Here is a 19,059-nt window from a genome sequence, read left to right as displayed (position 1 = left end):
GGCCTAGACCGTCTTCAGAAAGCACATCGTATAGGCCTAGACTGTCTTCAGAAAGCAGATGATCTAGGCCGAGACTAGGTTTGGTAAAACTAAACATGGCGGTGTTCGCCTTCACAATCTCACTGGAATAAAGACTTCCTCCATTCCTGCCATTATTGAAAGAGATTGTGATATCTCACATCTCAAAATAGAGCTACTTAATGTTAGATCCTTCACTTCCAAGGCAGTTATAGTCAATGAACTAATCACTGATCATAACCTTGATGTGATTTGCCTGACTGAAACATTGCTTAAGCCTGATGAATTTACCAGTTAATCTGGACCCTGATCTCTCTTTTGACAAACATATCATGAATATTTCAAGGACAGCTTCTTTCCCCATATTGGTAACATTGCAAAAATCTGAAATTTTCTGTCCAAAAATGCAGAAAAATGCTTTTGTTACTTCTAGATTAGACTACTGCAATGCTCTACTTTCCGGCTAAAGCCCTAAATAAACTTATTAGTGCTAAACACGGCTGCTAGAATCCTGACTAGAACCAAAACATTAGATCATATTACTCCAGTGCTAGCCTCCCTACACTGGCTTCCTGTTAAGGCTAGGCTAATTTCAAGGTTTTACTGCTAACCTACAAAGCATTACTTGGGCTTGCTCCTACCTATCTTTCCGATTTGGTCCTGCCGTACATACCTACACGTACGATCACAAGACACAGGCCTCCTTATTGTCCCTTGAATTTCTAGCAAACAGCTAGAAGCAGGGCTTTCACCTATAGAGCTCCATTTTTATGGCATTGTCTGCCTACCCATGTGAGAGACGCAGACTCCATCTCAACCTATAAGGCTTTATTGAAGACTCATCTCTTCAGTAGGTCCTATGATTCAGTGTAGTCTGGCCCAGGGGTGTGAAGGTGAACGGAAAGGCACTGGAGCAACGAACCACCCTTGCTGTCTCTGCCTGGCTGGTTCCCCTCTCTCCACAGGGATTCTCTGCCTCTAACCCTATTACAGGGGCTGAGTCACTGGCGCTCTTCCATGCCGCCCCTAGGAGGGGTGCGTCACTTGAGTGGGTTGAGTCACTGACGTGATCTTCCTGTCCGGGTTGGCGCCCCCCTCAGGTTCTTGCCGTGGGGGAGATCTTCGTGGGCTATACTCGGCCTTGTCTCAGGATGGTAAGATGGTGGTTGAAGATATCCCTCTAGTGGTGTGGGGGCTGTGCTTTGGCAAAGTGGGTGGGGTTATATCCTGCCTGTTTGGCCCTGTCCCGGGGTATCGTCATACAGAGCCACAGTATCTCCCTCGCGTCTCAACCTCCAGTATTTTGCTGCAATACTTTGTGTCTGGGGGCGAGGACCTGAGCCCTAGGACCATGCCTCAGTACTACCTGGCCTGTTGACTCCTGGGTGTCCCCAGTCCACCTGGTCGTGTTGCTGCTCCAGTTTCAACTGTTCTGCCTGCGGCTATGGAATCCTGAACCTGTTCACCGGACGTGCTACCTGTCCCAGAGCTGCTGTTTTCAACTCTCTAGAGACAGCAGGAGCAGTAGAGATACTCTCAATGATCGTTTATGAAAAGTCAACTGACATTTACTCCTGAGGTGCTGACTTGTTGCACCCTCGACAACTAATGTGATTATTATTATTTGACCATGCTGGTCATTTATGAACATTTGAACATCTTGGCCATGTTCTGTTATATAACAGCCAGAAGAGGACTGGCCACCCCTCATAGCCTGGTTCCTCTCTAGGTTTCTTCCTAGTGTAACGGATGTGAAATGGCTAGCTAGTTAGCGGGTACGCGCTAGTAGCGTTTCAATCAGTTACGTCACTTGCTCTGAAACCTAGAAGTAGTGTTGCACCTTGCTCTGCAAGGGCCGTGGCCTTTGTGGAGCGATGGGTAACGATGCTTCGTGGGCGACCGTTGTTGATGTGTGCAGAGGGTCCCTGGTTCGCGCCCGTGTCGGGGCGAGGGGACGACGTAAAGTTATACTGTTACATTGATGCTGTTGACCCGGATCACTGGTTGCTGCGGAAAAGGAGGAGGTTGAAAGGGGGGTGAGTGTAACGGATGTGAAATGGCTAGCTAGTTAGCGGGTACGCGCTAGTAGCGTTTCAATCAGTTACGTCACTTGCTCTGAAACCTAGAAGTAGTGTTGCACCTTGCTCTGCAAGGGCCGCGGCTTTTGTGGAGCGATGGGTAATGACGCTTCGTGGGTGACTGTTGTCGATGTGTGCAGAGGGTCCCTGGTTCGCGCCCGTGTCGGGGCGAGGGGACGGTACTAAAGTTATACTGTTACACTAGGTTTTGGCCTTTCTAGGGAGTTTTTCCTAGCCACCGTGCTTCTACACCTGCATTGCTTGCTGTTTGGGGGGTTTTAGGCTGGGTTTCTGTACAGCACTTTGAGATATCAGCTGATGTATGAATGGCTTTATAAATACATTTGATTTGATAAGTGAATTGAAAGTCCCAAAAAGTGATTGGCTCTTACATTAAATGGAAGCTTTTTCATAAAAAATGCATGGCTCATCATTAACATAAAGCATGATTAAAGTGAGCAGACAGTTGCTGATACACATCTCAGGGTAGTTTTTGGTCCATAAAAGAGACATTGGAGATGCTTAGTTTGCTCCAAAAGAGCAGAGATGAATTCAGATGCTTTCTAATGTATGAAATGTAGGAAATCATCCTGTACATGTTGGGGGGGGGGGGCCAGAGAGATCCAGCGCTAGAGGTTCATGGGAACTGTAGTCTTCAAAGGTTTCTCAACACAACACATGCAAGCCAATTGTGGCAATAACAACTCATTCAAGCGCACAATGAGTTCACTTGATGTTTCTTGGAACAAAGTCACGTGGAACTAGTTCTGAGAATGAGTTCATTGGACTATACCCCTAGCTCAAAGGATATTCCCAGGGATTCACAATGGATTGGGAAGTATTTTTATGAAACAACACACAGGGCACAAACCCAGAACATACCCAGTGGAACCTCACAGTAATAAACCCAGAACATACCCAGTGGAACCTCACAGTATTAAACCCAGAACACACCCAGTGGAACCTCACAGTATTAAACCCAGAACACACCCAGTGGAACCTCACAGTATTAAACCCAGATCATACCCAGTGGAACCTCACAGTACTAAACCCAGAACATACCCAGTGGAACCTCACAATATTAAACCCAGAACATACCCAGTGGAACCTCACAGTATTAAACCCAGATCATACCCAGTGGAACCTCACAGTATTAAACCCAGATCATACCCAGTGGAACCTCACAGTATTAAACCCAGATCATACCCAGTGGAACCTCACAGTATTAAACCCAGAACATACCCAGTGGAACCTCACAGTATTAAACCCAGATCATACCCAGTGGAACCTCACAGTATTAAACCCAGAACATACCCAGTGGAACCTCACAGTATTAAACCCAGATCATACCCAGTGGAACCTCACAGTAATAAAACGCACACACACCTCTAATACCAGTCTGCACATATAAAGCCCATATTTAATAGACAGGAAGTATGTTTGTTCCGAGCCCACAGGAAGTGAGAGAAGTCCAACAGAATTCCACCATTTGAAACGCAGACATAGTTTTCCTGAAGTCCCTGTACTGTGTGATGGGGTTCAGACGCCTCTACGGCTCCTGGCTCCAAGGTACACACACAATCCCTCTGTATTAAGATTAAGCGCTGGCCTAATCCATGTCACAAATGGCTCCCTATTCCCTACCTAGTGCACTACTTTAGACCAGGGCCCATAACCACCCTATTCCCTACATAGTGCACTACTTTAGACCAGGGAGCATAACCACCCTATTCCCTACATAGTGGACTACTTTAGACCAGGGCCCATAACCACCTTATTCCATACATAGACCTATAACCACCCTATTCCCTACCTAGTGCACTACTTTAGACCAGGGCCCATAACCACCCTATTCCCTACACAGTGCACTCTAGTCAAATGTAGTGCCCTATGTAGGGAATAGGGTGCCATTTGGTACTGGGCTGCGGCGACTACTACTACTACTTGTAGGGCTGCGGCAACTACTACTACTACTACTACTTGTAGGGCTGCGGCAACTACTACTACTACTACTACTACTACTACTACTACTTGTAGGGCTGCAGCGACTACTACTACTACTACTACTACTACTTGTAGGGCTGCGGCAACTACTACTACTTGTAGGGCTGCAGCAACTACTACTACTACTACTACTTGTAGGGCTGCGGCAACTACTACTACTTGTAGGGCTGCGGCAACTACTACTACTACTACTACTTGTAGGGCTGCGGCAACTACTACTACTACTACTACTACTAGGGCTGCGGCTACTACTACTACTACTACTACTGCTACTACTAGTAGGGCTGCGGCGACTACTACTACTACTACTTGTAGGGCTGCGGCAACTACTACTACTACTTGTAGGGCTGCGGCAACTACTACTACTACTTGTAGGGCTGCGGCAACTACTACTACTACTTGTACGGCTGCGGCAACTACTACTACTTGTAGGGCTGCGGCGACTACTACTACTACTGCTACTGCTACTACTACTACTACTTGTAGGGCTGCGGCGACTACTACTACTACTTGTAGGGCTGCGGCAACTACTACTACTACTTGTAGGGCTGCGGCAACTACTACTACTACTACTACTTGTAGGGCTGCGGCGACTACTACTACTACTTGTAGGGCTGCGGCAACTACTACTACTACTTGTAGGGCTGCGGCGACTACTACTGCTGCTACTACTTCTACTACTTGTAGGGCTGCGGCAACTACTACTACTACTTGTAGGGCTGCGGCGACTACTACTGCTACTACTTGTAGGGCTGCGGCTACTACTACTACTACTACTTGTAGGGCTGCGGCGGCGACTACTACTACTTGTAGGGCTGCGGCAACTACTACTACTACTACTACTTGTAGGGCTGCGGCTACTACTACTACTACTACTACTACTACTACTTGTAGGGCTGCGGCTACTACTACTACTACTTGTAGGGCTGCGGCAACTACTACTACTACTTGTAGGGCTGCGGCTACTACTACTACTACTTGTAGGGCTGCGGCAACTACTACTACTACTTGTAGGGCTGCGGCTACTACTACTACTACTTGTAGGGCTGTGGCGACTACTACTACTACTACTACTACTTGTAGGGTTGCGGCGACTACTACTTGTAGGGCTGCGGCGACTACTACGACTACTACTACTACTACTACTACTACTTGTAGGGCTGCGGCGGCGACTACTACTACTACTTGTAGGTCTGCGGCGACTACTACGACTACTACTACTAGTAGGGCTGCGGCGACTACTACTACTACTACTACTACTTGTAGGGCTGCGGCGGCGACTACTACTACTACTACTTGTAGGGCTGCGGCGGCGACTACTACTACTACTACTTGTAGGGCTGCGGCGGCGACTACTACTACTACTTGTAGGGCTGCGGCGACTACTACTACTACTACTACTTGTAGGTCTGCGGCGACGACAACTACTTGTAGGGCTGTGACAAGTTGTTTATATGGATATGCTTCTTAATAAAAAAAACGTATTTGAAAACTAGACATTACACTTGGTTACCATGGCATTTCATTATTATTTCAAGTTATTACTTATAAATATTAACTCAACAAATTAATTAATGCCAGGTTGGAGAGGATGTGTCACTTTTCGTATTGACAACATGACTGGAATCAAAATAAATATATTTATTAATACATATATTTATACAGATCCTATTTTTGACGCACAAAACCATTCAAAATGAAGTCCGATGGGTTCTTCTACCTTAACCAAAATATTCACATAACAACACAAACTCTGCTGCTGTGGTCACTTGACGGCACTGGCAAGAGAGAAGGCCATGATGAGAGAACTAACAGCCTACTGAGAACAGGTCCTGGATTACAACCATGACTGGAGCTTTGGGTTCTTACTACGAGGAGGAGTCCAGACAGGCTGCTTTAGGAAACTTTCTGAATAGACATATAGGCCTATAGAGAGAAGCCGTGGACTAACACACACATACCCCTGTAAAAGCCCTCGTCAAGCAAAGCCACCAGCGTATGTCAGACACAAGAGAAAATATTTCTAATTTCCTTAAAAACAAATTTAAAAACCTAGGCCTACCTTTAAGCATTCTGAAAGTAGGCTACAAGATAATGAATCGACAAGTGAAGAGGACAGCTATCCTATGAACATTATATTATGATGATTGACAGTAAATTGCCTGTTTTACAGATGGCAGGCTACCACATGGGCATTCATAAAAGTGCATTGTGGGCCGACAATGTAGGCTACTATTCTACTTTGTGGGAATAGGAGAGCGGTAATGGTTTTTCTTGCAAATTGTCCAGAACCGGGCATAGCCAGTGTTGATTAGTCTATAAAAATACGTATCAAAGTATACCATGCCAGGTTGGAGAGGATTGTGACAACATTAGGCTATAGGCCTCAGAGCCAGAACAACCCTGTCCTCTGCTGTTGAATAATGAAAAGTCGACACATCCAACTTTTTTGAAGACAGATATATTTACAGTTGAAGTCGGAAGTTTACATACACCTTAGCCAAATACATTTCAACTCAGTTTTTCAGAATTCCTGACATTTAATCCAAATAAAAAAGTCCCTGTCTTAGGTCAGTTAGGATCACCACTTTATTTTAAGAATGTGAAATGTCAGAATAATAGCAGAGAAAGTTTTTATTTCAGGTTTTATTTCTTTCATCACATTCCCAGTGGGTCAGAAGTTTACATACACTCAATTAGTGTTTGGTAGCATTTCCTTTAAATTGTTTAACTGGGTCAAACGTTTTCGGGTAGCCTTCCACAAGCTTGCCACAATAAGTTGGGTGAATTTTGGCCCATTCCTCCTGACAAAGCTGGTGTAACAGAGTCAGGTTTGTCAGGCCTCCTTGCTTGCACAAGCTTTTTAAGTTCTGCCCACACATTTTCTATAGGATTGAGGTCAGGGCTTTGTGATGGCCACTCCAATACCTTGACTTTGTTGTCCTTAAGCCATTTTGCCACAACTTTGGAAGTATGCTTGGGGTCAGTGTCCATTTGGAAGACCCATTTGCGACCAAGCTTTAACTTCCTGACTGATGTCTTGAGATGTTGCTTCAATATATCCACATAATTTCCCTTCCTCATGATGCCATCTATTTTGTGAAGTGCACCAGTCCCTCCTGCAGCAAAGCACCCCCACAACATGATGCTGCTACCCCCGTGCTTCACAGTTGGGATGGTGTTCTTCGGCTTGCAAGCCTCCCCCTTTGTCCTCCAAACATAACGATGGTCATTATGGCCAAACAGTTCTATTTTTGTTTCATCAGACCAGAGGACATTTCTCCAAAATGTACGATCAAAATGTACGATGTGCAGTTGCAAACCGTAGTCTGGCTTTTTTATGGCGGTTTTGGAGCAGTGGCTTCTTCCTTGCTGAGCAGCCTTTCAGGTTATGTCGATATAGGACTCGTTTTACTGTGGATATAGATACTTTTGTACCCGTTTCCTCCAGCATCTTCACAAGGTCCTTTGCTGTTGTTCTGGGATTGATTTGCACTTTTCGCACCAAAGTACATTCATCTCTAGGAGACAGAACGTGTCTCCTTCCTGAGCTGTATGACGGCTGTGTGGTCCCATGGTGTTTGTACTTGCGTACTAGTGTTTGTACAGATGAACGTGGTACCTTCAGGCGTTTGGAAATTGCTCCCAAGGATGAACCAGACTTGTGAAGGTCTACCATTTTTTTTCTGAGGTCTTGGCTGATTTCTTTTGATTTTCCCATGTTGTCAAACAAAGAGGCACTGAGTTAGAAGGTAGGCCTTGAAATACATCCACAGGTACACCTTCAATTGACTCAAATGTTGTCAATTAGCCTATCAGAAGCTTCTAAAGCCATGACATCATTTTCTGGAATTTTCCAAGCTGTTTAAAGGCACAGTCACCTTAGTGTATGTAAACTTCTGACCCACTGGAATTGTGATACAGTGAATTATAAGTGAAATAATCTGTCTGTAAACAATTGTTGGAAAAATTACTTGTGTCATGCACAAAGTAGATGTCCTAACCGACTTGCCAAAACTATAGATTGTTAACAAGAAATTTGTGGAGTGGTTGAAAAACAAGTTGTAAAATTACTCCAACCTAAGTGTATGTAAACTTCCAACTTCAACTGTATTTACTAGCAAGCAATGAAAATGTGCGTGATATAAAAGAAAGTCCACTCGTGTTTATTTCTTACTGAAGTGCTCTACACCGTTCTGTTGGAAAGAGTTTGAGCTGTAGAATGTTTAATAGGCAGACTAAGTTACCAAAACAACAGCTTTTAATCATTAGTAGACACACCCGCTGTGAGGTCATGTTTATATACAGGAAAAACAAAGTTTAATAAACAAATACAAATTCCAAAAAATGAATGTAGGCCTATTGAAACAATTGGGACGGTTATTTATAAAAATGTTCAGGATGGTCCTCACTCATTATTAAATGCCTCTTTCCTTATCCTGGTTCTGTCCTGCTGAACCGGCCAAGTCAGGTCACACTCACAGTGACACAAAACTCACTGTACTCAGATTATGGCCTCTTTATAAAGGAAACAGTTACAGTACGACAGACAGATTAGTATTTTAACACCCCCCCCCCCCCCCTCCCAGATCCTGCCTGCATTCTCCACCACTAATCCCCCGCTCCACTCAAATACACACGATAGGAAAGTACCCATTCTAGAAAATATATATATTATTTAAAAAATTAAAAACACACTTCCTTCCCTTGAGGTGCTGGTAAGAACTCAGTTAGTCCATTTCCTGTACTGTGCCCCTCTCTACCGCTACACTACTCACTCATGATTAATGGTTGAAACCAGTCTATAATATCTACAGTGCATTGGGAAAGTATTCAGACACCTTGACTTTTTTGTTTCATTACAGTCTTATTCTAAAATTGATTAATTCGTCCGTCCCCCCCACACCACCAATCTACACACAATACTCCACAATGACAAAGCAAAAACTGGTTTTTAGACATTTTTGCAAACACATATATATAAAAATAATGAAATATCAGATTTACATAAGTATTCAGACCCTTTACTCAGTACTTTGTTGAAGCACCTTTGGCAGCAATTACAGCCTCAAGTCTTCTTTGGTATGACGCTCCTAGCTTGTCACACCTGTATTTGGGGAGTTTCTCCCCTTTTCTGTAGATCCTCTCAAGCTCTGTCAGGTTGGATGGGGAGCGTCGCTGCACAGCTATTTCCAGGTCTCTCCAGAGATGTTCGATCAGGTTCAAGTCGGGGCTCTGGCTGGGCCACTCAAGGACATTCAGAGACTAGTCCCGAAGCCACTCCTGCGTTGTCTTGGCTGTGTGCTTAGGGTCGTTGTCCTGTTGGAAGGTGTCCTGAGCGCTCTGGAGCAGCTTTTCATCAAGGATCTGTGTATTTTGCTCTGTTCATCTTTGCCTCGATCCTAACTAGTCTCCCAGTCCCTGCCACTGAAAACATCTCCACACGTTTTACAGAGGAGTGGCTTCGGTCTGGCGACTCCATAAAGTCCTAATTGGTGGAGTGCTGCAGAGATGGGAGAACCTTCCAGAAGGACAACCATCTTCACAGAGGAACTCTGTCAGAGTGACCACTGGGTTCTTCTCCCACGACTGCTCAGTTTGGCCTGGAGGCCAGCTCTAGGAAGAGTCTTGGTGGTTCCAGACTTCATCCATTTAAGAATGATGGAGGCCACTGTGTTATTGGGGACTTTCAATGCTGCAGAATTTTTTTGGTACCCTTCCCCAGATCTGTGTCGACATAATGCCATCTTGGAGCTCTACGGATAATTCCTTCAACCTCATGGCTTGGTTGTTAATCTGACATGCACTGTCATCTGTGGGACCTTACATAGACAGTTGCATGCCTTTCCAAATCATGTCCAATCAATTGAATTTACCACAGGTGGAATCCAATCAAGTTGTAGAAACATCAAGGATGATCAATGGAAACAGGATGACCGGAGCTCAATGTCGAGTCTCATAGCATAAGGGTCTGAATACTTATGTAAATACATTTTTATTTTATTTATTTTTTAAAAACTTTTTTAAAGATTTGCAAAAATCTCTCAAAACCTGTTTTCGCTTTGTCATTATGGGGTATTGTGTGTAGAACAATGAGGAACATTTTATATTTAATCAATTTTAGAATAAAGCTGTTAAGTAACAAAATGTGGAAAAAGTCAAGGGGTCTGAATACTTTCCCGAATGCACTGTAGATATTAAAGTGTACTTACACTGTACGTCTCATTGGCTGCAGGAGTCATTGAGTGACCTCTACTACTCTCCTCAGCCAATGAGACAGACAGCAAGACACTGGCACATTTTGCTGCAGGCTACATCTGAGCCTGTGTTTGATACGGACTTGTGTAGAGACAGTCACTCAAAATCAAATCAAATTGCATTTGACGTGTACACACAGTATTTTTTGCAGATGTTATTGCAGGTGCAGCAAAATACTTGTTTTTCTAGCTCCAGTATTCATATCTAGCAATACACAGACAAATCCCCCAAAATAAAAAGAATGAAGAAATAACAGTACGAGCGATGTCCGGAATATAAATATACCCTACATTACAAAAAGTATGTGGACACCTGCTCATTGAACATCTCATTCCAAAATCATGGGCATTAATATGGAGTTGGTCCCCTCCCTTTGCTGCTATAACAGCCTCCACTCTTCTGGGAAGACTTTCCACTAGATGTTGTAACATTACTGAGGGGACTTTCTTCCATTCAGCCTCAAGAGCATTAGTGAGGTCAGGCACTGATGTTGGGCGATTAGGCCTGGCTCGCAGTTGGCGTTCCAATTCATCCCAAAAGTGTTCGATGGGGTTGAGGTCAGGGCTCTGTGCAGGACAGTCAAGTTCTTCCACACCGATCTCGACAAACACATTTATGTACTAACCTTGCTTTGTGCACAGAGGTATAAGTAATGCTGAAACAGGAAAGGGCCTTCAACAAACTGTTGCCACAAAGTTGGAAGCACAGAATCATCTAGAATGTCATTGTATGCTGTAGCGTTAAGATTTCCCTTCACTGGAACTAAGAGGCCTAGCCGGAACCATGAAAAACAGTCCCAGACCATTATTCCTCCTCCACCAAACTTTACAGTTGCACCATGCAGTCGGGCAGGTAGCATTCTCCTGGTATCTGCCAAATCCAAATTCGGCCATCGGACTGCCAGATGGTGAAGCGCGATTCATCACTCCAGAGAACACGTTTCCACTACTCCAGAGTCCAACTCCAGCCGGCACTTGGCATCGCGCATGTGGATCTTAGGCTTGTGTGCTGCTGCTCGGTCATGGAAACCCATTTCATGACGCTCCAGACGAAATGTTATTGTGCTAACGTTGCTTCCAGAGGTAGTTTGGAACTCGGTAGTGAGTGTTGCAACCGAGGACAGAGGACTTTTATGCTCTACGTGCTTCAGCACTCGGCGGTCCTGTTCTGTGAGCTTGGGTGGCCTACCACTTCCCAGCTGGTTATGCTCTTAAAGTTGTAAAACAGGTCTGATTGTCATATTTTGGTGAAAAACCTCAGATCCAAGAGAGGGGATTTAACCGCTCACCTAATCTGCTTTAAAACAAAGTGACATTGTACTATGAGGTCAAGCAAGGAGCTCACAGGGCCATATCAGGGCTTCATAACCAAGCTAAGCTATACTTTGTCCAGCAGCACTGAGCATTTTTACATCATTCTAGATGAGTGAGCATAGACTGTGTGGGGCTGGGTGTACCGGGTGTGGCCTGGTGTACCGGGTGTGGCCTGGTGTACCGGGTGTGGCCTGGTGTACCGGGTGTGGCCTGGTGTACCGGGTGTGGCCTGGTGTACTGTAGGGGGCTGGGTGTACTGTAGGAGGCTGGGTGTACTGTAGGAGGCTGGGTGTACTGTAGGAGGCTGGGTGTTCTGTAGGAGGCTGGGTGTACTGTAGGAGGCTGGGTGTACTGTAGGAGGCTGGGTGTACTGTAGGAGGCTGGGTGTACTGTAGGGGGCTGGGTGTACTGTAGGGGGCTGGGTGTACTGTAGGGGGCTGGGTGTACCGGGTGTGGCTGGGTGTACTGTAGGGGGCTGGGTGTACTGTAGGGGGCTGGGTGTACTGTAGGGGGCTGGGTGTACTGTAGGGGGCTGGGTGTACTGTAGGGGGCTGGGTGTACTGTAGGAGGCTGGGTGTACTGTAGGAGGCTGGGTGTACTGTAGGGGGCTGGGTGTACTGTAGGGGGCTGGGTGTACTGTAGGAGGCTGGGTGTACTGTAGGAGGCTGGGTGTACTGTAGGGGGCTGGGTGTACTGTAGGGGGCTGGGTGTACTGTAGGGGGCTGGGTGTACTGTAGGGGGCTGGGTGTACCGGGTGTGGCTGGGTGTACTGTAGGGGGCTGGGTGTACTGTAGGAGGCTGGGTGTACTGTAGGGGGCTGGGTGTACTGTAGGGGGCTGGGTGTACTGTAGGGGGCTGGGTGTACTGTAGGGGGCTGGGTGTACTGTAGGGGGCTGGGTGTACTGTAGGGGGCTGGGTGTACCGGGTGTGGCTGGGTGTACTGTAGGGGGCTGGGTGTACTGTAGGGGGCTGGGTGTACTGTAGGGGGCTGGGTGTACCGGGTGTGGCTGGGTGTACTGTAGGAGGCTGGGTGTACTGTAGGGGGCTGGGTGTACTGTAGGGGGCTGGGTGTACCGGGTGTGGCTGGGTGTACTGTAGGGGGCTGGGTGTACTGTAGGAGGCTGGATGTACTGTAGGGGCCTGGTGTACCGGGTGTGGCTGGGTGTACTGTAGGGGGCTGGGTGTACTGTAGGGGGCTGGGTGTACTGTAGGGGGCTGGGTGTACTGTAGGGGGCTGGGTGTACCGGGTGTGGCTGGGTGTACTGTAGGGGGCTGGGTGTACTGTAGGAGGCTGGATGTACTGTAGGGGCCTGGTGTACCGGGTGTGGCTGGGTGTACTGTAGGGGGCTGGGTGTACTGTAGGGGGCTGGGTGTACTGTAGGAGGCTGGGTGTACTGTAGGGGGCTGGGTGTACTGTAGGGGGCTGGGTGTACTGTAGGGGGATGGGTGTACTGTAGGGGGATGGGTGTACTGTAGGGGGATGGGTGTACTGTAGGGGGCTGGGTGTACTGTAGGAGGCTGGGTGTACTGTAGGAGGCTGGGTGTACTGTAGGAGGCTGGGTGTACTGTAGGGGGCTGGGTGTACTGTAGGAGGCTGGGTGTACTGTAGGGGGCTGGGTGTACTGTAGGGGGCTGGGTGTACTGTAGGGGGCTGGGTGTAACTAAAATATTTAGGTTTAAATAGGACTTGAAAGAACAAAACATTTCACAACCCCAAGTCCTTAGTGTAGTACATTGCACTGACATAGCACTTGGTCATAACACACCTTCAACGTGTTGCCAGGACAACAACCTCTCCCTCAACGTCAGCAAAAGTAAGGAGTTGATTGTTGACTTCAGGAAGCAGAGGAGGGAACCCGCCCCGATCCAAATCAACAGGACTGCAGTGGAGAGCGTCAGCAGTTTTAAGTTCCTCTGCGTCCACGTCACTGAGGACTTGACATGGACCATCACCACCACTCTGGTCAAGAGGGAGCAACAGCGTCTCTACTTCCTAAGGCGGCTGAAGAAATTTGGCATGCCACCCCGGGTCCTCTCCAAATACAGGTCCACTGCACCATCGAGAGCATCCTGACCGGTTGCATCACGGCCTGGTACGAGAATTTCTCCGTCCACAACCGCAAGGCCCTCCGGCGGGTGGTGAAGACAGCCCAGTACCTCACTGGCACCACGCTCCTGTCAATCCAGGACATCTAGTTGAAACAGTGCCTGAAGAAGGCCCGCAGCATCATCAAGGACCCCACACACCTCAGCCACGAGCTGTTCACCCCCTGACCGTCAGGCAGACGGTACCAGACCAAGAGGTCTGATAGAAACTGTCTCTGAGTCAGTTTCTATCTACAAGCCATTAGACAGCTGAACACTTGAACTGGACTGACCACCTGCTCTGACTCTCTGCACCTTAACACACACACACACACACACACACACACACACACACACACACACACACACACACACACACACACACACACACACACACACACACACACACACACACACACACACACACACACACACACACACACACACACACACACACCTCTTATTGTGATTGCTAAATACTGCACAATTGAAACACTTGCCGCCCATCTTCAACCAAAACACATGTAAATATTGGACAATAAATTGTGCCTTCCTGTATTATATTAATATATATATATATTAAATGTTTGTTCTATTCTACTGAGACATTTACTTTCTGTTTGTATTCTTATCTTGTATTATCTCTTATTGTCGTTGCATTGAGGAGAAGGAACCTGCAAGTAAGCATTTTATTGAACAGTGTCGACCATGTGTATCCTCTCCATATGACTAACACAACTTGAAACACATTTGCCTTGAAAGATAAGATCTATAAAACGGTGCCAAATGGATATCTTGCGATAGCAATACCTGGCATTCAGACACAGTAGTCTTAGTGTGACTGTAGTGAGAAGTGTGACGCATTGCCACCTATTGTCCAATCATCACCTATGATGGAATTGCTGTGGTTTTCTATCGGATATTGGGAAATTATATTGCAGTCCGAATAGGCTTGATTTTATAAACAGGGTAACTTTATATTGATGTGGATCGATGCCTACTGATCCACAATGTATTGCCTGGAAGTGTCAATCATGTATGAATCCCCAAGGAATAAGGGGTTAACTTACATTGTATTACAAAATGGCAATGCCTTGTGAGGTATTATGACAAACAGTGAAAGTCCTGTCAAATTGTTTACTAGTAACCCGGGACCTGTGCCAACCTCTAAAATCATATCACAAGAGTCTGGTTGGGGTGATTTGAAAATAATAATAATAATAATAATTAAATCACTGGAATGGATTTCACATGCTAGGAATCTGCAGTAAAATAACTGTCGCAACAGACAAACAAAAAACATTTATGGAACTGACCACGTATGTTGATCCATTTTCTCCCGAACGAACCTCCGTTTCCGGAATGGAGAAATGCATTTTAGATGGACCACAGGACGAGAGGACCACTATTTTGGATGAAAAGGGCACCACAAATCTAGAAGGTAAAGTCTATTGAGAAAGTGGTCTTGCACTCCTCTGCATTTACTCGGTAATCCAGTGTTCCGTTCGTTTGTTCAATCCGAGGCGATAGAAAAAAAATGTTGTTTATCCAACAATGTCTGCTGCACTGGACTGGATTAGTATAAAACTTCTCCCACGTCAGTACTCTTAATAAACTTTTCCCACTAGCGTCCTCCTAGCAGCCATGTTGCAGATGTAGGTAATTGCAGATTCATGGTTGGCTGTAAAAAAAAACATATATTTATTCGTCGACTGTATGTGAAGGTCCAAAAACATTCACCGTTACCGTTGGCCCTGTTATAACAATCCGTTCTCAATTCGTACCGTCGATTCCATTCATTTGCTTTCTCATTAGAACTTTTGGATGAAAGGGCGCAGTTAGCTCCTGACAAGCCCCGTCACTTCCCTAAATGGTATAAACGGCTGAGGCGTGTGTGTCGTGAACAATATTATTGTGATCAACGGTAGGTGGAACTGGCGGTTCGCCTTCAAAATAAAAGTCCCCTATTGAAACTGATACAAACGGATAAAAATAGTGGAAACATGCCATAATTGGACTAGATAATGATAGACCAGGTTGGAATGTGGTTAAATTCAACGAAATACAATTATTAGTTAATAAAAATTGAGTAGTCTGCCCCCCCAAAAGTTCAAATTAGTTGAAATCGCACTGTCGGCATGAAATGGGGCAGTCTACTCAGTAGTCTCGCGTTGCCATACCTCCATTATTACTTTGCTGTCACGCCTCCCTTAGAGGTCTGTTGAATTTTGTATTGCAAAAATGGTTTGAATGGTCTGCTGGCTCCCAGCAGCAAGATTTCTGATTGAAGGAAAGTTGTTCCGTAAGCTAGCTAGTTGGCAACATTGCAGAAATTTGAAGAAAACCTGGAGGAAAAACTGAATTCTGTTTATCCAGAAGTGTACTCTATACACATAATCGACACACACTATATGGCCAAAAGTATCTCATTCCAAAATCATGGACATTAATATGGAGTTGGTCCCCCCCTTTGCTGCTATAACAGCCTCCACTCTTCTGGGAAGCCTTTCCACTAGATGTTGGAACATTGCCGTGGGGGCTTGCTAACATTCAGCCACAAGAGCATTAGTGAGGTCGGGCACTGATGTGGGGCGATTAGGCCTGGCTCGCAGTCGGCATTCCAATTCATCCCAAAGATGGGGTTGAGGTCGGGGCTCTGTGCAGGCCAGTCAAGTTCTTCCACACCATTCTCGACAAACCCTTTCTGTATGGACCTCGCTTTGTGCATGTGGGCCTTAGTATTCTGAAACAGGAAAAGGCCTTCCCCAAACTGTTGCTACAAAGTTGGAAGCACAGAATCGTCTAGAATGTCATTGTATGTTGTAGCGTTAAGATTTCCCTTCACTGGAACTAAGGGGTCCGAACCATGAAAAACAGCCCCAGACCATTATTCCTCCTCCACTAAACTTTACAGTTGGCACTATGCATTTGTGCAGGTAGTGTTCTCCTGGTATCCGCCAAACCCAGATTCGTCTGTTGGACTGCCAGATGGTGAAGCGTGATTCATCACTCCAGAGAATACGTTTCCACTTCTCCAGAGTCCAATGATGGCGAGCTCTACACCACTCCAGATGACGCTTGGCATTGCGCATGCTGATCTTAGGCTTGTGTGCGGCTGAGTATTGGAACCCGAGTACAGATGATTTGTACACGCTACGCACTTCAGCACTCGGCAGTCCCGTTCTGTGAGCTCGTGTGGCCTACCACTTTGTGTCTGAGCCGTTGTTGCTCCTAGACGTTTCCACTTTACAATAATAGCTCTTACAGTTGGCCGGGGCAGCTCTAGCAGGGCAGGAATTTGACAAACTGACTTGTTGGGGAGATGGCATCCTATGGTGGTGCCACGTTGAACTTCTCTGAGCTTTTCAGCACTGGCCTTTCTACTGCCAATGTTTGTCTATGGAGACTGCATGGCTGTGTGCTCATTTTGTACACCTGTCAGCATAAGGCTTGTTTTTCTTTGGGGGAAACACATTCTTTGGGGGCCAGGAAGGAGCTGGTATGATGTACATTACTGACAGTTTTAGATTTTAGTGATGTTAAATATATGCAGGCCTCAACCACTAACCTGAGAGCACTTTATTCAGTGTATCATGCAGCCCTCAGGTTCATTACAAATCAAAAGCGTCTAACACATCATCGTGATCTCTACAGCGCTGTTGGCTGGTCGTCATTGACCTTGCGTAGTCTTAAACACTGGTTGGTATACACTGATTTATAAGGCCATATTGGGTAAAATGCCATTTTATCTCGGTTCTTTTTTAGTCAGATTGGTAAATAAATATCAATTACGGTCCCATTCTGATTTGCTTCTAACAGTACCAAGAATTAAAACAGGTCATGGTAGAAATAGTTTTAGTTACTCAATTCTCTCCTGAACATTTTAAAATGTGATGATCACGTTTCGTTGGAGTTTAAACACTTGATCGATGTATATATCATAGAAGAGTGTAATTGTCTTAAGGACAGCTGTTTTTAGTCAACATGTTTGTGTTTTTAATGTAATATGTAATTGTTGTACTGTATGTGTGTTTATAGTTGTGTGTAATGTTGTGTTAGTGTATGTATGTTGTTTTGTCTGAAACGTTGTTCCCCCTGCTGCTATTGGACCAGGTCTCTCTTGAAAAAGAGATGTTATCTCAATGAGAAAAGCCTGTACAAATGAAGGTTAAATAAATAAAAACAGTTGTGGCTGAAATAGCCAAATCCACTAATTTAAAGGCGATGACTTATGGCCATGTAGTGTACATCAACATATTTTTATGTGGTTTTAATCTGCTATTTCCAGGCCATCCTCATGCACTGTTGCACCTATGAGACTATTATAGCCCCACAGTGTCATAATACCCATAAAACCTGACGGTCAAACAGGGAAATGGTTCCAATCGTTTTTCCATGAAAAAAATAAGGGCTGTGTTTTGTGTAGAATTACCCTGGTGTGACGTGTTGATAACCATGGACATCTCACAAGGTGACTTTTACCAATATACAGTACCAGCCAAAAATTTAGACACACCTACTCATTCAAAGGCTTCATTTGTTACTATTGTCTACATTGTAGAATAATAGTTAAGACATCAGAACTATGAAATAACACATATGGAATCATGTAGTAACCAAAAAAGTGTTATAGAAATCAAAATGTATTTTAGATTTTAGATGCCTCAAAGTAGCCACCCTTTGCCTTGATGACTGCTTTGCGCACTCTTGGAATTCTCTCAACCAGCTTCATGAGGAATGCTTTTCCAACAGTCTTGAAGGAGTTCCAACATATGCTGAGCACTTGTTGATTGCTTTTCCTTCACTCTGCGGTCCGACTCTTCCCAAACCATCTCAATTGGGTTGAGGTCGGGTGATTGTGGAGGCCAGGTCATCTGAGGCAGCACTCCATCACTCTCCTTCTTGGTCAAATAGCCCTTACACAGCCTGGAGGTGTGTTGGGTCAACGTCCTGTTGAAAAACAAAAAGTCCCACTAAGCGCAAACCAGATGGGATGGCGTATCGCTGAAGAATGCTGTGGTAGCCATGCTGGTTAAGTGTGCCTTGAATTGTAAATAAATCACTGACAGTGTCACCAGCAAAGCACCCCTACACCATCTCACCTTCTCCTCCATGCTTCACGGTGGGAACCACACTCTGTGTCTCACAAAGGCACGGCGATTGGAATAAAAAATCTCAAATTTGGACCAAAAGACAGATTTCCACTAGTCTAATGTCCATTGGTCATTTTTCTTGGTCCAAGTAAGTCTCTTCTTCTTATTGGTGTCCTTTAGTAGTGGTTTCTTTGCAGCAATTTGACCATG

At 45.5% G+C, this 19,059-nt stretch overlaps 1 protein-coding gene across 2 annotated transcripts in view; it reads right to left on the bottom strand.

Annotated features, from left to right (window-relative positions):
- LOC139556684 (sorting nexin-17-like) overlaps positions 1-15,633 on the bottom strand; it is an 87,501-nt gene extending 71,868 nt beyond the window's left edge. For both annotated transcript variants that reach the window (XM_071370925.1, XM_071370926.1), the window contains exon 1: positions 15,073-15,633. In XM_071370925.1, the coding sequence (XP_071227026.1) occupies positions 15,073-15,132 (60 nt within the window). In that variant the 5' untranslated portion in view covers positions 15,133-15,633. The remainder of the gene's footprint in view (positions 1-15,072) is intronic.
- Between the last annotated feature and the right edge of the window lie 3,426 nt (positions 15,634-19,059).

This window comes from Salvelinus alpinus, chromosome 27 (assembly GCF_045679555.1).
Source record: "Salvelinus alpinus chromosome 27, SLU_Salpinus.1, whole genome shotgun sequence".
NCBI classification, from domain to species: domain Eukaryota; kingdom Metazoa; phylum Chordata; class Actinopteri; order Salmoniformes; family Salmonidae; genus Salvelinus; species Salvelinus alpinus.
Note: the sequence above shows the minus strand (reverse complement) of the source record. Positions and strands in the feature narration are given on the sequence as shown.